The following is a 26,090-nucleotide window of genomic DNA, read 5'->3' as shown; positions in this document are numbered from 1 at the left end:
TGAAAAATTTCTGCATTCTGATAAAAGTACCCCTTGCATTTTCTATTCTAGATTTAATTTCTTTAATGCATCTGCCATCTTCCTGTATGTTATTTCCTAAATAGTTAATTGATAAAACTCTATCAATTGTTCTGTTTTGTATCTGCAACGTTACATTATCTATATTTTTCTTGCATGAAATAAGTAGTTTTGTTTTCTTATAATTCATCTGAAGTCTGTAGAATTTACATATTGAATTAATCTTTTCCATTAATATTGTCAAATCATTTATATTTTCTGCAAAAACCACTGTATCATCAGCATAGCGTATATTATTTACATTCATTCCATTTATTACAATCCCAATGTGTTCCATATCTTCTAAAGCTTCTTTAAAAATTTCATCTGAATAAATATTAAAAAGTAAAAGTGATAAAATACATCCTTGCCTTACTCCTCTTTTTATTTCTATTTCTTCAGATAACTCAGAATCAATTAAGATATTGGCTTTCTGTTCCCAGTAAAGATTTATTATAATTTGCAATTCATTTCTATCAATTCCTTTCTTCCTAAGTATATCTATTAATTTATCATGCAGTATTCTATCAAATGCTTACTCATAGTCAATAAAACAGGCATATATATCCCTGTTAACCTCTAAACTTCTTTCTACCAAAACTCTATAAGCAAAAAGAGCTTCCCTCGTTCCATAAGATTTTCTGAACCCAAACTGTGTGTTACTTAAATCTTCTTCACATTTTTTATATATTCTTGTATGAATCATTCTCAAGAAAATTTTTAAAATGTGACTCATTAGGCTTATAGTTCTATAATCACCATAGTTCTTTGCATTATCTTTTTTGTGAATTATTATAAATGTAGACATCAAAATATCTTGAGGAATTACACCACTTTCGTAAATAATGTTGTAAAAATCCACTAAAATATCAAGACTATCTTCATCCAGTAATTTCAAAATTTCAGCGGAAACTTCGTCTGGTCCAGTAGCTTTACCTTCTTTAGTTGTTCTAATTATAAACCTACAACTTTTTCAAATTGCAGCCAAACAAATATCTAAAAATAAAAAAATTAACAGGTTTAATTCTTGATATCAATTGATAACGTTATGAAGGTAACATTTTGGACAATGTAATCATTGAGAAAGTTGTACACTCTGATAGAATTGTCTGCTTGCTATAAAGCTTGGCATATAGTTATTTCTCAGACAAGTAACTTTTGTAAAGATTACAGTTGTGGTTTAATTGCACATAAGGTAATGCCAACACAGTGCCTTAAAAATCACTAACCCAGTATCTATAAAAAAAGGCTTGCAGAGGCTCACTGTATTCAGAGTTTTCAATTTAACTGTTGTTTTGGAGGTCTTTGATCACCAGGCATACTTGTGTAATGCTGTCACAGACATTACACACTGCTGATGAAGTCTGACAAAGAACAGATCATTGGATTGAAAGAAACAAAATGGCTTTTGAACTAAATTTTTAATCTTCTGGACCATTCTGACACAACTGTGAGATGGGGTTGGGCCAGTAGATATGTGAATGCACACATACATGGCAGCCAGATTTTGGATGCTCCATACAGACCTCTGATTGTGAGACAAACATAAACAGCTGCAATGACATCTTTTATTCCCATCCACAGATAGGTGAAAGCAGAGAACTACAGAACTATCTTCCTACATTATGGCAGGGGACTAGCAGAAAAAAATTTATATGCATGAGAACTGCTATTCATGTTGCTATTAGCACCCCAGCATCACTGGCTTTGTTTGCAGTAGTGCCACAACAGAGAAACAGGAACTGCTAAGGACTGGCAGCATATTGTCTTTTAGTGACAAAATCCAGTTCTTTTTGGAAATGAACAACTACCTATTAGAGAATAGAAGACCACTGGTGAGTGCTTCAATTTGCCTTTTGAGTGGAAGATTGCTTCCACTGCTGATATCTGGGAACCTATTTCATACAACAGTCAATCAGTGTAGTAGTAATGTGAGGAATTTATTGACAACACAGTGAATTCAGGAAATTCTGCACCTTTTTATGTTACCTTTTATGGCAGAGCTGCAGCCATTTTCTAGCAAAATAATGATCAGCCACAGATAGTTAAGATTTCCCAGGAATGTCTACATCACGTTGTCACACTTCCTTGGCCTGCTCAATGTCCAAATTTGTCACCCATTGAGCATTTGTGGGACAGATGGGATGCCAGCTTTGATCATGTAGTGACATTTGCAATATCTGTAGGTAAATCTGTTACAGAATAGTATATATGTCTATATGCTCCATGTCCGACCACATTGCAATGTGCATCCAGGTCCTACAAAGTTCTAAATGTTTCTTTAAATTGTACTGTTGTTCTACAGGAAACCCTTTGGTATGATATTGTAATCACTTATTACCATTACAATTACATTCATAATATTAAAGTTTCATTTAATAACTTATTTGTCAATGAGTGCATGTAAGATATCTGAAATAAAGAATTATTCATTCAAAGTATTTAATGTAACAAAGTAGCAAAAGTTGTAAATTGTATATTATATTGTGTGTTCTGGACTATAAAGTATATACTATACTTGTAAATAATTTTTAGCTTGTATATAATTTGGTCAAAACGAGATGAAAATGATTATCGAGAGTTTCTTAAATAATAATTCCAACAAGTTGTGAAAATCAAGAAAGGGTTTCTGTTAGCCAACAAAGGCAAACATTCAGCAAAAAAGAAACACGCACAGTAAACTAAAGAAAATTGAATTTATTTGCACATGTGTCATATAATTATATACAGGTTCAAATGGATTCCAACTCTAGGGTGGTTTATCCAGTGGTCATCCTAAACCTGATCATTGCAAGGCAATTATAAAAATATTGCAATTTGTAGAAAAAATCAAGAATATTTATTACAAAAATATTTCTTTTCACTAATCCTTAATACAAATGTATACTATGAAAGGAAAATTGAAGATAGGGGCAATAAGTAGCAAAGATGGTGAACAGGACAGAATAAAAGTATCCAGGTTGAATGAATGTCTTTCTATTGTTGAGAGAAGCAACGTGGAAACTTCTTACACACTATATGCACTTCTGTCTTCTTTTCCTTGGGTCCTAAGAGATTTTACTTGTATCCAAATTGTTGGTTGCTCAATTGAAAATTGCAACTAGTTGAATTGAATGCTGACTCTAACACACTAACATCAACATGAGAATTTCAAGGTTCCCACTCAAAGTTATGACTTCACCTGTCTACTAGGGTACCAGACACTAACATCGCTTTTTTTTTGTTGTCCTCTCTCTTTGAGCACCAGCTCAAAAGTGACTTCCCTTAGCATTGTATGCCCTCAGGTAATCTCATATTTATTATGCTGGTGATTCCAGGAAGTGGCACTCACCTCCAAGAAAGAAGAATGAAGGAGATTAGAAACTTCTCAAAGTTGGAAAAAACAAAGAACAGGGAAAAATGTAACAATAACAAAAAGACAAAAGCAGACAATATGGCGTACAGCCACAAAGTTAAAATTTATTTCAAAAATTCAAATGAAAACCGTTATTAATTTCACAATTTTTATCAACTAACATCATATATATTGCTAAATAATTTGTATAAAATATTTTAGAATACATACCTGGCAGTGCCAATTTTATTTCTTTTTTAAAAAAATCAGAAACAAAGCCGTTTTGCCAAAGTATAGAACAACAAATTTCATAAATAATTTTCGTCAGATTGTCTTTAAAATCTTTGGCTTTTTCAGTAATCTAAAAAAAGAGATTTATTAATACAGTAAAACCTCAATTTAATGGACTTTGAATTTAACAAACAAAATTTCTGGTCTGTATGTCATATGGGAAAATTAATGCCCTGTTAATTTTAAAATATATTTTATATGTAATTATATTAACATGTTATTTTTTTCAAATTCATGAGTCACTGTTCTTAACTTCATGCCATAGTTGGTGTGTCTTGATATATCATCATCTGAAGAAAAATAAATAGAAAAATATGTTTTGTGTTTTTATCAAATTTAAATTTTGTTTTTTTTAAGAACATTATTTATTTGTTTAGTTAAATACAATTAAAGTGTATTTTCCAAAAAATGTTTGTTTGTTTATTGTGATTTAAATTGTATATTGTTTAGTAAATTGTAATTGCAGTCTCAGAACTACAATAAATACAGAAGCAATAATACATAGAGAAAATTTTTCAGTAAAATTAAACTTCTCATACATTCTTAATTTTAATTACTTAAACATATCTATATAAGTAAAAACAGATAAAGTGATTAATTTTTTAACCCATGCATTTTGAAAAATCTACTTTATTATATAACAGACACCTCCTCACCTGAATTAGTCCATTAGATCCCAGTTTTACTGTACTTTTTCTATAATATTTGATTATTAGTTGGATTATGCAGTGATTATTCTATCTTGCATGAATTAATCATTATTATTTATTATACATGTATATATTGACATAGAATAAGCATCTAGAAATATTTTGTTTTAACTAATAATTTATACAATTATTGTAATTATTTACAGCAAACTCATAGTCTGTACTATTTTAAAAAATATATATTTATTACAAAATAAAGAAACAAAATATATTTTATGTAATAAAAACAGATAAATCAGGCCTTCTCATGGTATAAATACTGATTGTATCATTATTTATTAAAAAAAGACATTTGGTCAAGAAGTGTAAATCAGGGGTGGCCTGCAGACCACATGTGGCCCAAGGCAAGTTCTAATGTAGCCCAATAAACATGTAAACAAAACCAACAAATTTTTAAATTTTATTTTTATTTATTCATTTCAGTGGCAGAAACTCAAAAAACAAGTTTCACAAAGCCATAAACCTTTATACATATTTTATTTTTGAGTGGAAAGGAAATATTTTCAAATACTTGGAAATGTGTGAATGAGGAAGGAATACTAAATTAAGCTGGAGTTGTGACTCAAAGGATAATAGACCCAAATTCAGAGAAAGGAGAGAAAGACCAAAAAATATAAAATAGTGAGAAAGGTTAAATAGACCTTCTGTTATGCAAATATTGATCCTTAATTTTCCAACCTTCCTTACTTCATCTTTTGTCCTCTCTCTCTTTTTCCATGCATTTGGGTCTAAATCCTTTGAGTCTCAACTCCAGCTTTATTTTAGTATTCCTTCCAGCATTGAAAGATTACTTTGTGTCAAATTAGGCTACCCTTTTTTTAGTTTGGCGTAAAAAAATATCATTTGGCATATTGGCTACTTTTTGGGCTACATATTATTTTATAAATATATTAGTTGAATATACACTTGAAAATATATTAGTTAAAAAATGCACTTTAAAATGCTGTTTTGCCGTTTTTTATTAATTAGAGACCCAAGTAAAATAAATATTTGTGTTTTTCAAATAAATTTTTGTTTGTCTCCTTTATAATAAATAAATTTATCTATTTCTAAGTAAAAATTGAAAGTGTCTGTAGAAGTAATTTTTTTAAATATCCTTGTATATATATTTTAGGATTGGGCCACAAGTATATTGTATACACTTGCGGCCCAAAACTCCATGACTTCTTCTAATGTGGCCCAGAGAAACAAAAGGGTTGGACACCCCTGGTGTAAATAGATTAGAATCAATTTTAAAATTTACTTATCAAACATTTTAAAATTTTATGAGTTTAAATGAAGCTTAAATTATTGTGAAAATTAATATCATGCTGAAATAGATACTATAAATTTTGTTGTAAAATGACTATCTAGCAACAGATTTAATATAATATCATTAGAAAATTTATATAAATATCAACAGTAAGGACAATGACATTATGAACAGATGAGTAAAATAAGACAGATAATTAAGGAAGCACAGCAGTTACTGTGAATTATTTCATATAAAAACTTTTTAAAAACTGTATCTAAAATCAGTTCTAAGGATGCTAATTAAATTAATATAATGAGAAATGTTTATGAAATGCACTTAAAAAACTAATAACTTTACATTAATACATGTGCAATTTAAATATTCAGTTAAGGTTAGACAATTAAAATGATTATTAACAGCTTGCTATTTAACATTATTTTGGAGATGGCTATCATTGTATTATGGTATTGCCAATATAATTTTGTAAAAAATGAAATGAATGAATAATAATTCACTTTTATTCCTTGATTATTAATTTTCATTCATTTGTTTAATTAAACTTTTATGTAACTTTTGAAAAGAGAAATTTACATTTGCAATAAACTGATTAATTAATAAATTAGTACATAAAGTAATACATTAATATACATTTGTGTTAAATAAACTTTGTGTTAGATAAACCCCACTGCCTGGAAGTCTTTCTACAAAATATAAACCCTCCTCCTCTCTTCTTACATCATACACCCCTTCCCCTACACGTGTTCGACAATCTTGTGTCTTTTCAGTAGTTTGTTGCCTGACGACGCTCATTTAATACAAGTGAAAACATTCGTGCTTTGTGTATAATTTTCTCGCTGGTTTGTTAGATTTTTGCAGTGTTTATTTTTGATAAACTATATAATAAAACTTCAGATATATAAGATATTTTATTTTAAATAAAATTAAATTACAAAAATGATAAAATTTGAAAATTGCAAACATTATATGTAAACAAAATACAATAATGAAATAACTATAATTTATTTGCTATATTATATAAAAGAAATTAAGACATTTTAAAGTATCTCTTACTTGTTCTATGTTTTCTAAGGCTAATTTCTCAAATTTCTGAAGAGAATAAGTTGTCTTTTTATCAATATTAAATAATTGTTTCTGACTGAAGTCAAAACAGCAACTGTATGCTGATAGAAGAGTCGGACATAGAGACTAAAAAAAACAAATTAAATATAATCAAAATTTATGTTTGATTTTAATATTGTTAACAAAATTGACATTTAGCTAATTGAAATCATACACTATTCTAATATCGTATTGAATATTTGATTAAAGTAATTTTAAAATTTTTTAAAATAATATAATTTTTTTTTTATTTAATTGAAACTGTTAATAAACAATAGATTTCCAACCCCATATAACAAAATTTATCCAATATTACAATAAAATACATTTAAAATTAACAAAAAATATAAGATATACATAAAAATAAATGAAATACACAATAATAATAGGAAATAAAAATCACACATTATATAAAAATCATTGACATAAATGTTTGTATTTTATAAAGTCATAATTTAATAACTTTAATAAATCATTTATTTTGTAGATTTTTATCTGATGGCTATTATTATTTTATAATATAATCGAGATAGGTTGATGATGATCATAATAATAATAATAGTAATAATAATAACTCTCCCGTGGTCACCACCTGGTCGTGGTGGGAGAGCCTAGTAATTTTACTGATCCATAGGGCCATGTAGGCTGGAGCACAAGCTCCTGGTAGGGACACCCATGCCAGTAAGGTCTATGGAGAAGAAATGAAGCTAAGAGTGACCACACCCACATTCTGTGGAGATATTTATTATAGTAATAACCAGATCAAAGTGTGATACCGGCTCGGACGTCGCCCGGGTTAACAAGGTCCGCGTTTGTGGGTTAGGCAGAGGCTCACGTTCGAAAAATAGGCCACAGTCTCCCTTGGTTACCAGTGGTGAAAGCAGCACCGGCCCAAACATAACTACTGCAATGCCCTCAACAGATGTGAGGAACCAACCCAGCCTTGGTGTTTCTGTGGCAATGCATCCACAGACCACAAAGGCTGGAAAACCACGCCAACGAAAGAAATGGACAGTAGAAATGAACGAGTTTATCATCCGTACTTACTACACCATCACAAAACTCGAAACAAACATGACAGCATACAGACAACAACTACACAATAGATTCACACAACAGTATCCTCATCTCACTGTCACCGAACAAAGGGTTGTTGATCAAAAAAGAACAATTATATACAACAACCTTATTCCACAAACAACACTTGAACTTATCAAACAACAGGTTGCCGATCAAATACATCAACAGACAGAAACATCTAACATTAATGAATATCATGTAACCTGTCAGGATAATCCAGCAACAAGCATTGATAATAACACACATACAACAATTACCTCGTGACGGACAAGTCTGGACAGGGTGGTTTAAAACTAGGTCAACGATTTCCCACAGGCAAAAATTCGCTGCACTGTGCTGACACGTCACTGTTGTGTGTAAATGGACCTTAAAGAGGCTGCAAAAAACATGCAGTAAAGACCTTACAGTGGGAAAACAAGGAACATTCTGTTTTTCAATACCAAGCTAATATTGATTATGCTGGTGATAAGAATGTGATTGTAGAAGAGATAAATAAAATATGCAAATTTTGTAGTGTCAAAAAATTTAATAATGAGACCCTTGGTATGTGTTGCGCTAATGGAAAGGTTATGTTGCCCAAATTCAAAGAAACACTTGAGTCTTTAAGTAATCTTTCTTACAAAATAAATGAATCAAGTGGCAAAGAACTGCAAAATAAATCAAAAAATTTTCTAAAAAATTCAAGAAAGTATAATGGATGTTTCCAAATGACTTTGTTTGGCAGTAAGGAAGTGAAAGAAGAGAATTATATGCCAACTTTTAAAGATTACCCCGAAGAACTTGGCTTCTACTGTACTATTTTAGATGCAATTTTTTGCGTTTTTGAGTCAATATTTTTAGACCCATCTAAAAATTCTCTAATTAGTCTGGGAACAGGGTGACCTAATTCTTGCATTCAGTGAAAACGGGTAAGATTGGCTGTAATCTAATAATCTTAATCTTCGCTATCGTTACTTTTTGCCTGAGCAACGCCAGGCTTATCTGCTAGTAGTTAAATATCTAAAGAGAAAGTCCATCCAAATAGGAACCACCTTTATTAACTTTGTGTTCCAGACTATACATTCTTGGCGATTGACCTTTCTTTTTAGGCTACTGGCCACCAAAAAGCTAAAAAGTCCTTTCAAAAACACAAAAAATATATCCAATTAAATATAATAATTTTCTAAAAAAGGAACTGGTGACATACGGACATCTTCTGGTTTCCATCCATACCTTCTTGGGGGTGTTTTGGCTTTTTATCTACAAGGAAATGAGTACTGGAAAATGTAGATTGGATATATGTTTTTGTATTTTTAAAAGGACTTTTTAGCTTTTTGGTGGCCAGTAGAAAAAAGATCAGTTGCCAAGAATGTATAATCTGGAACACGAAGTTAATAAAAGGTGGTCCCAATTTGAATGGACTTTGTCTTCAGATATTTAACTTTAATAAATCGTTTATATCAATAATAATTTCTGAGTAATTATAATTGTTAATATATCATGTGTTAATATATCAACTTCATTTGTACAGATATCTTTTATTAAAAAAATAAATATTCTTAATTTATAATTTTCTTATAAAAAAATAAAAATTTTGAAAGTCAAGTATCACTATTATCTTACTAAAACTACAAAATACTTTTATTTCTATTTGTTAAAAAAATAAATAGAAATAAAATATATTATTTCATTATACTTCAACTTGCTAAATTCATTAAATTTTTATTTTAGATAAAGATTTTAAAATAAATAACAAAAAAATAAATACGAGGGACTCCCGAAAGTAAAGAACATTTGCTATAAAGAAGGTAAAAACAGTAATGATAAGAAAAAAGTTTTATTAAGTAATTAGTACAAGACCAGTTACTTTTCTACATAGTCACCATTTCAATTAAATTAATTGTCATAGTGTGACACTAGTTTTTGAATTCCTTTGTCATCGACTTCCCCTGCTAGTTCTTTCAACCAGTCATTGACAGCTTCTTTCACCTCTCACCCATTTCAAAATGTTCCAAATCCACCAAAAATCTCTTTCAGCTTGGGAAAGAAGTAAAAATCATTGTGAACCAGGTTGGAACTAAATGGTGGATGGTCAAAAATGTCCCAGCTAAATTTCTGAGCAAAGATTGGATGGCTGCAGTAGAGTGCAGTCACACATTATCTTTCTTGATTGAACATTAAATACCGTTTTTTCACACTTGCTTTGTTCATAATGTGATCATCATACACTTTAGTGATTTATTTATGAATTTCTATAAAATAAACTTTCTTCGCATTTAGAAAATGAACAACACTTTGCACTTGGCAGAAGGTTTGATTTTTGTACACATTTTAACCTTTGACAAAACAGTAACAAACAACCTGCCATTATCAAAACTCTACATGTGTTAAGCTAACACATCAGAGAACAAATTGACATTAAAATGATGGCAGTAATTTACTTGCACAGAGTGCTATGTGCAAATGCTCTTTATTTTCTGGACACTCCTTGTATATTGAATGTCATGTTCACAACACAAATATATTTTTGCAACATCTTCACAACAATCAAATCTTATATTATTCTAGGATAATCCATTTTTATCAATATTTCATCAGAAGGAATTGTTCCAGATCCATTTAGGTTAACATTTCTTAGATAATTTGATAAAATTGCTATTTCCATAACAAAAATAAAATTATATAAAGTTCACTAATTTCCATATCTCTCAAAGCACTATTTAGATTTCTTAGGGCCAGAAGCATTATGCTCTTACAGGAACTTTTTAAAAATATCAAGTTTTAAACACAAAATTTTCCTGTGTAAATAAAATCAGAAGAAAACATTATCTTTAACAATTTGTTTAAATAAAAATGCAAAATATAAATAACAATACTGAATAAAACTATGCTGTAACAGCCAGTGACAATATGATAGTCAGCCCTGAATCTGGTAGGCCCCAGTCAATAAATCATCAAAGATTTAATATTTTAAATTAATAATAATGATGATGATGTAATTTTGTCACAGAAATGTAGAGACCTATACATAATAAAACGAAAGAAAATATTTGGTATGGCCACATTTCCCAACTTGGTTAACTCATTGCAACATAGTTTAATATTTTCTCATCTCACATAAATAAGGGTCATAGTTTCTTGTGGGGCCTCAAATACCTTCACATGATCTTGGTATTTGTTGTTGTAATTTTTCGTAGTAAAATTTGTGATAAAGTCAAACTATTCATTTATAATTAACTTAATAAAAGTAACTAAGACATCTTTAACAGTGCAGTTAAAGAAAAGCTAAACATTAATGTTTTTTATTTAGTTAATGAGCTATCTTTGAGCTCAGACTATGACTCAAATAAATGAATAGGATTGCCACCTTTGGAAACTGGCTTCACCAGTTGACATGATGACTGAAGGAAGGTAAGTGAAATGCACTTTTTTTTTCATGCTTCTTGCAATTGGCAATTGGCATGCCTTGTAAGTGCTTTAATTTCATCATAATACTAAACAATGTTCAGCAAATGAAGCAATGAGCTGAACAAATATAATCATCACAAGTTAACCAAGTTCTGAATTCATTCATTTGAAGCCAGGTTTTCTTAAATATACAATGGTGTGAATGTCTTTTTTTTGAAGAGATGAGCAATCAGACAAATGTCTAGACTGGCTCATCTTAAAAATCATTTTTAAAACTTAAAACAGCAGTTAACTTAGCTCAAACATCACTGTTTTACTTAAAATCATGCAAATCACATTTTGAAAGTTTAATTTACTACAGCATAATCTATGAATAACAACAAAAATTTTCATAATTTTATTGAGAAAGTAGTTTCCGTTATAAGTAAAATTGCTGAATATTAAAAACAAGTTTCTATATTTTTTCAATTAAAATACATTGTTGTTTATATTTTAAACTGTTTTGTCAATACTGTAATATTTTCCAACTGCTGACCTTGATTTAAAATTGCCAGTCAAGCCTACATATGAGTGCATTCCTCTTATATCTGTTCACATTTGCAGATGGCCCATTAAGTTGATAATGTTAACATTTTTCCAACTCTGACATAATTTGGTTTTTAGTTACTAATTTAGTTACTAATTTCATTTTTATTGTATAAAAATATTTTATTTCTTATTTATTCTCATTTCCATTTATTGTGGATTTATTTCATAAAGAGCACATTTATTTATGATTAAGTGTAATTAGAACAAAACCTAAAAATTTAACAAAGAATATTGTTAACAGTTAGTGAAAGAAAATGGTTGGATGCGTTGTACAAAATTAAATTTTTATTCTACTATCTAATAGCTGGTCATTTACAAAGTGAAATCTGAATACATAAACAAATGAACTGTGGTTCCAAAACTGTGGTTCACAAACCTCTGAGGTCCATGAGATATTTGTCAGAGGTCCGCACATCAGTTTTCTAAAAATGTTTTTATTTTATTACTTAGTAAATATTTAAAATTATTATTTAAAGCTATATTAATTTTTAAATGAAATATGATAAAATTATATATTTTATGAATTTTTGAAAAATAAAAAGTTGATTATTTTTATTAAATTTTATAAAATACTAGCAAGTAAGCCTGCATTGCCCAGGCAAAACAAAGATAAGAACAAACATCAAATTATTAGATTATTTTGTACTTCTAACCCTTCTATTATATTACAGTATACTATAGTATTTGATTTATATAAAAACAAAAGTTATCTTAAGTAAGAGTTTATCACATCAAGTGACCAATCTAACACATTTTAAAAATTCTTTAAATTGCATACAACAGAGGAATAAAGAATTTTTTAAACATGCTAGATTTGTCACTTGATGTGATAAACCCTTACGTCAGATAACCTTTGTGATTGTATATATCAAATACTATAATACAGTGGTTCTTAACCTTTTTATACTCGTGGCCCACCAAATATTTCATAATTTTTTTATGACCCCCATTTTTTTTAATAATAATTTATATTTGTTAAATTATCTATAATAAATTGACTTTTTTATTATTGCTTTATTTTTTATATAATAAATGTAAATCATAACTTTATTATTTCATTATCTATTTAAATAACTCAAACTTCACAATTAAACATGAACTCATTAATTTTTTAAAAAAATAAAAGAAACATGTCGATAAATCGATCCAAAGTCGATGCTAAAACTAAACTAAAACTAAAACACCACAACTTGTCGTAAAGATTTTACATATCTTTGACAAAAATATTTAAATTTTCAAAGCCTACTATTTTTCTTAATTATTTTTAAAATTCCTATCATTAATAGTTTCTTAGAATTACTTTGGAATAAAAAAAGTAAATACTGCGGGGTAAGTAGCATATTTGCATTTATTTTTTCTGTATTAACAAAGTTGTATGTAAAAAGAAATAAGAAATAAATAAAGTTTTCCTATTTAGTTTTTTTTATCTTTCTTATTTCTCTTTTCAATACGATATTTGGTTATACATCAATTTTCTTTTTATTATATTCTGAAGGAAATTTTGCATAATTTGGTGGCCCCAGCAAACTTCTTATGAACCCCCAGGGGGCCGCGGCCCCTGTTAAGAGTCACTGCTATAATATAACAAATATTAAAACAAAAACCATATAAAGAGTTTGATTAATTCAGCCTACCATTGTCGTGTTTATTGTGATACTTGGATGGAATAAAAAGACACAATTTCATTGGTCAGGTAGACAGGAATTAAAGATATTATATCAAATTTTTTCAGATACCATATTTTTTTCTAATGTTAACTCTAATGTTCATTAACTTTAACAAACTGTTCCATTCACAGCCAAATATCAAATAGTAATCTGCCAACAAATCAAATTTTGCAAAAAACAAATATTTAAACTTGGCACCCTGAAAAACCACTTGAAAGTTATTTTGTACTCACTGGTAATCTTGTATTATGTAATTTTCCTATTCAAATACCACCATACCACTGGGTCCAATAGAAAGAAAACACTGTTGCAGAAGGAGGTTGAAATTAATTTGACCAAAAGCAGTGTTGACCTTCTCCCAGAAGAGAGGATAGTCAATTACTACTAACTAATACTGGTGTACTATTAATATTTGAAAAGTGATCCATGTTGGATAGGTTGTGATGGTCCCGCATATGATCAAAGTTGCTAACCTTAAAATCATCGGCACAAAAAAAGACTTCCAGCTCTACATTGTGCCTTAAAATTATCACATACATTAATTTGACTGAATGTTAGAACATCTTTAAGCTGTATCAGTAAAGGAAGTTTAAGGCAATGGGCTTATGAGTTAATAAGGGCAGATGAAATCTGGGGAGGAGCAGGATATCCAGGTATCCTGGTAGTTAAACATGCCTTCGTAAATATCGCATTTTAAAAAAAATTATTAGAATTGGTTTGATTTATTTAGTTACATGAACAATTTGCCAAGGAGGATAAGACTTTTATATAAAGCTGGGCCCTATTTATGTGTTATTAATGTGAAGAAAACTGAGAAAACTCCTCATGGCCAATCTGTTGGCAATGTGCGAACTCACAACTCACTACTGATGTTTGGTGGTTTTATCCACTCACTTACTGGAGGGTACTTATTGGGCTGCATTTTGACAAATTTGTAGACATAAATTTCAACTGTCATCTGTCTGATGTCTGCCCTCCCTTAATCTCAAGAATGGAGTTAGAGAATGAAAGTTGACAACAGATATGGAAAGTTTAAGAGCAGAATGACCAAATTAATGACCTATAAACAAACTTCTGATTTGTACTGCAAGTCCCATTATTTCAATTCAAAAATTTTCCACTCAATGAAGTTAGATACATAACTGCCATGATTCTATTGCTAACAGGAAAAGTATGATGTACTGTATATATATGTTTATATATTAATTATCTAATTTCATCAAAACTTTTCAAATTAATGCAATTGAAATCCATCAAAAAAATAACATAAAAGTATAATAATATAAAAAAATGTAGAATAAAAATAATTCTAAATAATTCATTTTAATACCTAAATTATTAGGGGAGTCTGCCAAAATATATCATTTATATAAGGATCTGCTTTCAAAGCTTCAGAACCACTATTCTAGAATAATAGATTTAAAAGAATGTTCTCAATCAGTAATCCAAACAATTGTCAGTACAACAGAGTGAAATCAAACAAACTGGATTGTGAATTCATGTGATTGTAAATAAGGTTTGATGATAATTTCTAGCAGTTCATACACAAGTAAACTGTTTATATTATAGAAGTACACACACAATTAAAATCTCAAGAATTATTAAATGTATATAAAATATTTTATATCAATTAAGAATAATCATTTTATTTGAATCTTCACAGCCATAAAAATGAAATAATTCATTATCCAAGAAGTACTATCATAAAATTTCAAAACTTAACATCCAAAATTATAAAGTAATTACGAAAGCTATTTTTTAAATAAGGTCCGTTTGTGAGTGAAAGTGAGAATAATGCGCAATCACGGCAGTATGCATACGCTTCTGCTCCGAGCAAGCTTGGCGCACGTTTTGATGCCATTTGCAGCCATATCGTCGTATGTATGCTGAGCTGTAGAAGTTTAAAATGTTTAAGAAAATTGAGTCTCCCGCCGACTGTGAGATACGATCTGTTATTTGATTCTTGAATGCAAGAAACTTGGCAGCAGCGGAAATTCACCGTCAGATTTGTGAAGTTTACGGTGATAATGCTATGAGTAACAGTAAAGTTTGAAAATGGGTAAGAATGTTCAAGGATGGGCGAGTTAATGTGCATGATGAGCCACGCCCTGGCCGCTGACCTCTGATTTCTGAAGATTTGATTCGTGACGTGGATAACAAAATTCGAGAGGACCGACGATTCACGATTTCAATGTTATCAATTGAATTTCCACAGATTTCAAGATCAGTTTTGTATACCATTGTTTCGGAGAAACTGAATTATCGAAAATTGTTTTCTTGGTGCGTTCCAAGACTGCTTTCTGACGATCACAAAACAAAAAGATTAAACAGTGCTTTATCGTTTTGACTCAATACGATCATCCACACAGTCCAGACCTTGCACCCAGTGATTTTCACTTGTTTCGATAGTTAAAGGAGTTCCTTGGTGGTCAACATTTCAACAACGAAGAAGAAGTGAAAACTGCAGTCATGCTCATGGATTGGGCTTCTTGACAGGCGGCAGATTTCTTTGAAGTCGGAATTCAAAAAATTGTTGAGCGGTATGACAAATGTTTAAACAAAATGGAAATTATGTAGAAAAGTAGATAAAAGTATGTAGAATATGGAAAAAAATATATTTTAATAATATTTACAGTATTTTTCTTCTTATTAAAAGTGTGAAAAAAATAAGAGTCAGGAAGCCGGAAAGTAAAGACTGTGCAACCAGGTCAGCAGGAAGATTTCATTTTTGAACTGTTTCCTGTCTGATAAGAAGTAAAAGAAGAGGTACACTTTAAACTCATTGTTGGTACATTTTATGTCTGCATGTTACGGGAAGGACCTTATTTAAAAAGTAGCCTTTGTATTTTGAAATGTTCTATATAATAAAAATGTTCTATACAGTAAATTACTGTTATAATTAAATTGAAAAGTAAAAGAATTTTACTTACAGGATCTAATATAAATAAATTTCTTTTTAAATATGCACAATTTGAATTCATCTTACGAGTATGTACTTTTTTCTCCCAAGCATTAAAAATTTTCTGTAATCCAAATTTTGTAAATGTTTCCAACTAAAATAAATAAAACACGTTTTTAAAATAACAGACAACTGATATTTTTGTAATAAGCCAAACAAGTGCCATATTTTTTGGACTATTTTACTTTATATTAATGATTACATATTACATAATTTGGTACTAGAGGTAGGCATTAGGCACCATCTCTTTGTGGGATCTACTTTCACTCCTCAAACCCATCGCAAGCCTGCTGGAAAATCAATCTATCATTGCCTATGGTGACCAGTTTTCTGAGAATGATACCGACTTTTTCAAACCTACCTAATGACACAGTCGACATTTATCAGTTCTTTCAAATTGTGGATAATGTAGCCAACTTGGCCCAATGGACGGAGCAAGTTAAGGTAGCTGTGTTACCGGGGAAGCTAAGAGCGGGGCCCTTGGCTATGTTCTTTAATTTACAAACATGTTTCCCACATTCATTCGAGGAAATTAAGAAAAATCTGATTAAGAGTTTCGACAAATCAAGGTTAAATGAGGTGCCTTGGATGAGGTGTTGTCGATCTCACAGCACCATGATGAAAGTGTATGTAATTATACCTCAGTCAGGTACAAAGCCAGGAAACGGCTTTGTACCTGAGTCAGTTGAGAAATAAGAAGAGTAAAGCATACTGAAACCGTAATAGGAAAACACGTTTGTGGTGGGCCAGAGGGTGTGGCTGAAGTCTGTCGTAAGAAAGAAGGAAAAAAAAAATTTGCGCCCAACTACTCTGGTCCTTTCAGGATATCTAAAGTCATGAGGCCTGTAAATGTGGAAATTGAAAATCGTGAGATCCTCTCCAGGGCTATCGTGCACATTGATAGAACAAAGCCCTATTTCTTGAATGGAAAGGACGTTAAAGCCAGGGTGCCGAACCGCCCTATCCTGGTTATTGTAGAGGAAGAGGAGCCCGAGGAAGCTGACATCCCGTTCTTTAAAAGGTCACAGGTACCCCAGGGGTGTATCCCTTGCCAAACTGATTGTATTACAGAGGAGAAGAGCAAGGAGAGCGACGCAGCCTATCCTTGGAATAGAGTAAATCCCCATTATGATCTCAGAAACAGGCCGGTCCCTGACTTCAGGCAACTCCACCACAGCTGTAAAACACTAATATTTACATATTCTTTTTTTTTTTGGTGGGGTCATATGTGCCTTACGTCTTTTCCTGCCCCCCTTCACAATGTTGTGGGTCTGACTCGGTGGAAAGGAGTTGTGTAAATCTGGGTGTGTAACCCAGGGTGGGAGATTTATTGGAAGGTGTGTCTCGGGGAGAAGTTAGAACAGAAATAGAGAGAGGACAAAGAAGGAGTAGGGAAGTGTGGTATGTGAAAGTGTGAAAAAAAAGAGTCAGGAAGCCGGAAAGTAAAGACTGTGCAACCAGGTCAGCAGGAAAATTTCGTTTTCGAACTGTTTCCTGTCTGATAAGAAGTAAAAGAAGAGGTACACTTTAAACTCATTGTTGGTACATTTTATGTCTGCACGTTACGGGAATTCTGTAGCATATTATTATCAAGAGAATTGTGTGTTAAAGCTATTCAGTAGATTGGATTGTCGGGCTCTGTACGTTCCTGTGTGTTTTCCTGGATGTATTGTATGTTCCAAGGAAAATTAAAGGGGTTATCTTGTTAATTTGGATAGTTGTCTTTGTCTAGTCCCTACTGAGATAAATGGATCCCCCCTTCTAAGCGTCTGCTCTATCAAACATGCTTGTTATTAATTTGTCCCATCGAAGAAATCACTAAAATTCTCCATGTTGACTCATTCGTACTTTATATAATCTCACATCTTATTAAATTTAATGATTATAATTAAATTAATATATATTAAATAACTTAAAATATTCTGGAAAAAAATACTGAGGATGGTTATATCCAAATTAAAATATGTCTGGAAGAGGATCAGACAGAGATTTGGGTAGCATAACTAGCAGCACATCTGCACAGTAAGCCAGAGTTGTGGATCCTAGTCCAGCTCTGGGCAGATTCTTTTCTTCCAGAATATTCTAAATTATTTAATATATATTAATTTAATTATAATTATTAAATTTAATAAGAGATAACACCTAATACCTACCTGTAGTACCAAATCACATAATATTTAGTCATTAATAATAGCAGTAGACCAAAAATTTGGAAATTGTTTGACTTATTATAAAAATAATTGATTTTTTCATTAACATATTTTCAGATCATATTATTTATTAACAAATTTAATTCTACAGTTTTCAGAATTCTTAAAACCAATTTTAGCAAATTTAATATATCATAATTTATATCATAAAATAATTTAAAATTAACTAGTAAAAAAAATTAAAAATTAAAATTAATTGTTATTTTCTATTTTAATATCATTGTATTTGAAATTTTTTACTATTGTATAATTGATAAATGTTTGAAATTAAAAAACTGTATATGTGAAAATATTTCCAACAAAATAATAAATTTATAAACACAACCATAAAATCTTAAAAATGTCATGCAAATTTTGAAATTTCAGCATAATTGTTTGATGAATATATATATCACTGTTTTCTTTAGAATAAAACACAGTTAAAACTCAATTAATGGCACCATTTGTTCATCTTTGAAATCAGCACTAAATCAAGTACCTCAGATAGGAAAAATTATATATAGTAATAAGGTTTACACACAAGTTTAAAGTTAAACATTTGAAAATGACATAATTTTCAATGTCATTTGTGATGCAAAGTCATACATTTAATAATTCACAGATACTAAAGGATTCTTTATTTAATATTTGGAGCATCTATTAATTACATGTACAGTTTTTGAGCCACTTTTGACACTCTTCCTTCTTGTTTGTACAATGATGTACTTTTTACAAACCCCTTCTCTTTACTTATGTGTACAACAGTTCATTGATCCCAGACATTAAAAAAATGACTTAGAAAAGTTCTGAAATATTTTCTGACAGTTTATTCACATGACTAATAAGAAATCTTATAAGAACAAGTTTCAATTGTACTAATACCATTAAAAAGAGTTCAAGTAAACAATGCACTAATCCCCTCCCTCCCCATTGTGTACAATGATGTACTTTTCATAACTCTCTTCAACTATATATGCAATTAATGGACAACTTCTGTATGAATAAGATCTGTTCAAGAGCATTCATTGGCACTTTTCAAGACAGTGCTATTTAAAAAAAAGCACTATTTCAAAGTTTGACTGTATGCCCATTACATTACTACTTTCCAAAAAGTTTCACAGTATCTATTCATCATAGAAAATAGCAAAATTATTCTACACATAACACATCCTTCTTCTGCAAAAATGTACAATATTTTCATGTTTCAAGTTTTTTATTTTAACACTCTGCTTATGTAAAAATATAAAAATATTTACATTGAAAATAATGAGAGTCGTATATCTAACTGAATATCATCTACAACTATAACTTCAATTTAATTGAAATTACATTTATATTCAGTTAAAAGTGAAATTGATATGTTTGAGAATGAAAATATAAAATTTACAAAATCAACTATTAATATAAACATTTTTAAAAAGTTGTTTTATATTTTAAGTAAAGTATATATTTATATAAAAACTATTAACTTAATATTAAATCAAAATATATACCTTTATTAATGATACTTACCTTTCTCAATCTATGGTATAAACTATATTCTCTTAGCCACTCTTGTAAAGACAAAAATTCTGATTCTTTTCCTGCTACTCGGGTAACACCATGAGAACTAATGGTAAGATAATCTTTTCGGTCAACATCTTGAAAACTTCCGATTCTGAAAATTATTTTTATAATAATTTAAAAATCATTTTAATTTTAAATACATGTAATACAAATAAAATAAAACTGAGAAAATTAAAATAGTAGTTAATTCAACATAATTATATTAAAAAAATATACAATTTTACAATGAAAAATGAACTCATACTTGGATTATTTTATTATAGAGTACAATAGCATGCTAAAGGAAAGCTCTGTCACATTTAATATTAAAGTGCTAACTTTCACCCTTAATACTCCAAGATTAATACACTGATTTAAATGAAATTTAAAATATTTAATGTCCACAATAACTATTGCAGACATCTTAAATTTTGAATGAATTTATTGGATTGTTTTTGACTTAGGTGATCAGCATTTTGTCACTTTGATTTACAAGAGCAACACCAAGCTACAAGCTATGAAACAATGTAGGAGTCTGAATGTGGTTAATAGCTCATTTGAAAGCTGACAACCTCGCATTTGCCCTTTTGAAGGTTTTATTTAAAAACATTCAGTATTTATAAAATAACACCTCTTTTTTAAATTTTAACACATTATTGGTAAACTTGCTAGCATGTGATATGACAGTTTAGGCTATCATGTGACTATCACATGAAAGAATTATCATGTGATCTCAGATAATTATTACGACTTCATGTTTTGTGATTACTTTTGACATATTAATTAATACAAGCCTAAAGATTTAAAAATAGAGTACTTATATGTGAGAATCCAATATATCGTTGATATTGTCATACTGATTCAATAATTGTTATCGAATCTACTACTTGAAAAAATCTCCACTTACACTTTCTCAACAGCAAAAACAATGCATTCCCATGATCTGCTGACCTCTTAGCTGAGCAATATTGAGCTGATATTGAAATTGACAGAATACTGTATCAAAACTTTGGTTTATGAATTAAGAAAGAAGTAATAGAATATGCTCATACTCTGAATCCCTGTAAGATAATTAAAAACAAAATTGTTGTCCAAAATGGTATTTTTGTCTGTTATTAGTAAAAGATACTGTTAATAAAAATCTAAAGAAAGTTTTTATCTATGTCAGAAAAATTTTAAAATTTTTTCCTCAGCTTACAATAGTGTTGTATACTACATTAATTTAGTGTCTTTTTTCATTCTCATAAAGTATGAACCAGATTTTAATCAAAAATTTATAATATTAAATATAATATTTTATTTTATTTATAATTAATAAAATAACCTTAATATTCTATTAACTATAATTTTCTATATTAATTATTGAACATTTAAAACTTTAAAACAAAATTTATTCAAAAAACCCACAAAAAGCTGGAAAATAATATAAAAACTTACAGACATCTGTACTTATTCCAGCAGGTACATTTATTAGAAAAACTAATGCTTTTAGCCTCTCATCAGGCATTTAATTTATGGAATGTATAATAACCTGATGAAGATCTTTGAGAGTGACCAAAAACATTTTATTTTTTCCAATAAATATACTTGCTGGAATAAGTACAGAAAGTGTCTGTGAGTTGTTAAAACATTTATTCAATTTCTCATTATATTGATTTAAATAAATGTTATGAATCAACAAATTATAAATAATTAAATATTAGCTATTTTATAATTGATTGAGTAATATTTTTGGGTACATAAATATTAAGCAAATGAAGTCAAGAAAATATTTACATGAACCAGATAAATCAAATTTATTTTTTTTAATATTTGATTTCAGTATATAATAAAATTTTTGAATATGAAAATTCAGATGACTTCCAAGCTATGTTATGCAAAAATATTCACAAAAGCTTACTTCTTTTGCTCTATTAGTGTAGTTGTTATATATTTTATTTTACTTACTTTAAATAATATGGATTATAATTCATATCATCTTTTGACATAACTGGAACAAGATATAAAAACTCAATGGATGGATTTTCTTTGCATATCCTAATCCATTCTAAAGGATCAGTAATGCCATAATAATCAACTGCACCTAAAAATAATTAAATTATGTATTAATATTGTAATTATTAAATTATTATTTTATAGTTTCAAATAAAAATTAACATGCAAATTATCATGCATATAATTGTCATCTATCAGTGAAAGCTATGTAATTCTTACTAAACAAAATGTAATATTAATAAAATCATAATTTGTTCCTAGAAACAATTAATTCATTCATACAATATATTATAGAAACTATTTTTTATGTTGTACATAAGATTGAAGCAGTGGTTACAAAATTAAGGTTATGAGCAAGCTGAGCTGAAAATGGCCAATATGGGAGTCATTTCTGAAGTCCACTAGCAAAGGTTTGTCATCATAAGTTAAAGAAGTCATAACTGAGCATTTGCAAAATTTAGCAACTAGTTTCAGAGATTATTTCCCAGCATAAAATCCTGAAAACTCAGGGATAAGAAATATTTTTGAATATAATGAAGTACAATTAACAACTCATTCTGAGGAGGAGTAAGATGAGCTTGCTGACATGATCTGTGATGGTGTGTCAAAAATATTTTTAAAAGAATGCACACTTGATCAATTCTGGGTGAAGGTATTTTCTAATTATAAGAAATTAGGTGAAAAAGCTTTGAAATATCTAGTTCCAGTTTGTTCCATATATCTTTGTGAACAAGCATAGAAACTGTCTTGATGTTGATTTAAGATTAAAATTGGGAAATATTGAACCAGATGTGAAAGGAATTGTACAAAACAAAAAGAGGCATGATTTCTCCCATGATATTTTGATTGAACAGCTGCTAGACATGTAATCATGTCTTATTTTTTTAATTTGTTATAAATAAGAGTTATTAGAGGAAGTTATAAAGGTTAAATATTAAAACAAAATATTCAAAACAAACAAATTATACTTGTTTGTTTTGAATATTGATACTTATCTCTCAACTATAGATACTATATAGATATCAAACCTTCCAAAAATTATGGTGCCCTGGCTTATCTTTAAAACAAAAGGGGTTTCATAGCTTTCAGCTAATTGGAACCACTGCCTTAGGTGATTACAATTTTCAGAATTTTTCCCTCTAACCCTGTTCAGCAAGTGTCAGTTCTCAGTAATCTATTCTTTACAACAAATATAAATAGTTCATTAAACCCACTCAATTCAAAAATCTTACTATATAATGACAATATCAAACTCATCAATAATGATCCAATAATTTTACAAAAAGACAATTATGTTAGCCAATAGACTAGAAAAATTAAATTTTAAAATCAATATCTCCAAATCTGCCATTATAGTATGTGTTATTCATTATTATGCTTGCCATTCAGTTTCCCATTTATGGTTAACAATCAGTCAAGACTAACCTTTAACATGCAGTCTATTTTATTAAAGTAATCTAACATTATTGGTCACTTAATTGACTTTCATCAGGATTGAACAATTTTTCAATTTATGACAAACAAAACCCATTATAGAATGTTTTTAACTTTTTAAAGATTATTAAAGGAAAGAATAAAAGACTATAAAAGAAACATACAGAATGAGCAACCAGTCACTGTTTTGGTGAAATATGTTATAGTAGACCCAACAGAGATTTCACTGAAATGGGAAAGAGCAGAAATAATACATAAGGTTCAGGATAGGAGACATATTAAATATGCAGAAGCCTGGAATATTCACAACAGCAGTCTAGCAAGACAGGCTATAAACTTCAGAAAATCATATAAAGTCTCCACAGCATGGAGAGTGGGTGCATTATGAACATATCAGCGAAAGAAAAAAGCAAGAACAGATAAAAGATAGGCATTAGTCTGTGCCCGTTATATCATCACTTGTTTATTTATCTAGTTATTTATCTATTTATTTATTATTATTAATTTTTATTTTTACTTTTATTTTTATGTGTATAGTTAGTGTATGCATATAGTTGTACGTTATCAGCCTGTAAATTCTATTTATCTATCTTCTAACTTGTGCAATAGGCATTGAGAAAACTTTTAAAGTTAAAAATATTCTATAATCGGTTTCGTTCGTCATAAATTAAAAAATTGTTTGATCCTGATAAAGGTCAATTAATTGACCAAAAATGTTAGACTACATTAATAAAATAGACTGCATGTTAAAGGTTGGTAAAGTGTAGTTATTTTTGTACGTGCAGTTTGAGAAGAGTCAGTCAAGACTATAAACCAACATGATTAACAACTTAGGAATAATTTTCGATTTAAAAAAAGTTAACTTTTAAACCACACATAGACAAAATAATAAAAAATTTATCTATTTGCAGAGGAATTATGTGAAACAGCAAACATCCATTTTTTCTCATTGAATACTGCTTATCTTAAATTGGATACTTTCAAAACAAAACAGACTACTACTGCCTGTCAAATATTCTAATACAGTCAAACCTGTTTTTATGTGGTGGATAGGGACCGCATAAAAAAACGCATTTAAAAAAAAAAAAAAAAAAAAAAAATCGCACGAAACTTCACGAGTGGCTATAAAAAATAGTTTTCGCAACACAATTAAAAAAATATTTTTTTTATGCGGTCAATAGGGACCGCATAAAAAAAGTCACACATAGAAAATAACTCAAAACCATACGAAATAACTAGGAATTGCTTTTTAAACGAAATCATGATGAGGGTTGGCAGCTACTTGGAATCTCGCCAAACCTTTTGGAATCTGATTTAGAAAATACGTAAATAATACAGTACATTTACCTTCAATTTACGCTTTGAAATGAATCTTATTTTAATGATTCAGGAATGTGAAAGCACTTTGAAGATTTAATTAACGTAATTAAAACAGATGTAGAATTTATTGACAACAGATGTCAGCACTTGACTGCATCATCTTGTCTATCGTCCGTTTTACATATTTTTGTCCAGGTGGTGTTTTGTTGACTTAAAAAATAAATTATTTCATTTTTCACATATTCATGAAATAATATTGCTATAATAAGTTCATTTATGGTATAATAAGTTTATTTAGCTATAGTAAGTCAACGTGAGACATGACAAAACGTATGAGTCTAGTCGCCGACTATACCGCACAAATAAAAAAATCACACAAAAAAAAGCCGCACAAATAAAAAATCGCATAAAAAATGCACAAATAAAAAATCGCACAAAAAAGACCGCATAAAAACAGGTTTGACTGTACTGCACATAAGCCCAGTGTTGCTCAGGCAAAAAGTAAATTTAGCAAAGATTAAGATTATTGCATTATAGTCAATCTTACCTGTTTTCACAGAACACAAGAATTAGGTACCCCTGTTTCCAGACTAATTAGAAAATTTTTAGATGGGTCTAAAAATATGTTCAATTTCCCACAAAAATGCAAAAAACTGCATCTGCACCTGTAAATCTTGCATGCCACTTTCTCTTAACACTTCCATTGTTAAGGAATACACTTCTTTCATCCTCACGTGGTACCCTACTAAAATGCAGTTAAAAACAAAAAATTGCATCTAAAATAGTACAGTAGAAGCTGAGTTCTTTAGGATAAGCCTTAATCCTCTCCCTCATGGGGGGAAATTTCGAAAAATCCCTTCTTAGTGTATGTTCTCATGAGGTACCCTAACTGTGTACCAAATTTCAACTTTTAACTCCAAACCATTTGGGCTCTGCACTTATTATTATTATCATATCATATCATCATCATATCATCATCATCATCATCATCATCATCAACCCATCTCGATTATATATATAGATTTGCACACATGCATACTAATTAATTAATAAAAATGACAGAAATAGCTGTTATGTGCACTTTAAAACTTATTAGGTATGTTAATAATTTGCATTTACACAATCTGAAAAGATATTTAAGTAGAGAAATGCAAAAAAACAATGCATGGGGAAATTTATCA

At 29.5% G+C, this 26,090-nt stretch overlaps 1 protein-coding gene across 3 annotated transcripts in view; it reads right to left on the bottom strand.

Moving 5' to 3' along the window:
- The window catches only part of Dhc16F (Dynein heavy chain at 16F), a 383,439-nt gene that overhangs the window by 277,270 nt on the left and 80,079 nt on the right, over positions 1 to 26,090 (bottom strand). For 2 of the 3 annotated variants that reach the window (XM_067269011.1, XM_067269009.1), the window contains exons 4-8: positions 22,108 to 22,243; positions 20,128 to 20,272; positions 16,398 to 16,520; positions 6,698 to 6,832; positions 3,623 to 3,752 (exon numbers count right to left, since the gene is read on the bottom strand). In XM_067269011.1, the coding sequence (XP_067125112.1) occupies positions 3,623 to 3,752; positions 6,698 to 6,832; positions 16,398 to 16,520; positions 20,128 to 20,272; positions 22,108 to 22,243 (669 nt within the window). The remainder of the gene's footprint in view (positions 1 to 3,622; positions 3,753 to 6,697; positions 6,833 to 16,397; positions 16,521 to 20,127; positions 20,273 to 22,107; positions 22,244 to 26,090) is intronic. The other variant, XM_067269010.1, reaches the window with a different exon arrangement.

This window comes from Centruroides vittatus, unplaced genomic scaffold, assembly GCF_030686945.1.
Source record: "Centruroides vittatus isolate TY-2023 unplaced genomic scaffold, ASM3068694v2 contig_345, whole genome shotgun sequence".
NCBI lineage: Eukaryota > Metazoa > Arthropoda > Arachnida > Scorpiones > Buthidae > Centruroides > Centruroides vittatus.
Note: the sequence above shows the minus strand (reverse complement) of the source record. Positions and strands in the feature narration are given on the sequence as shown.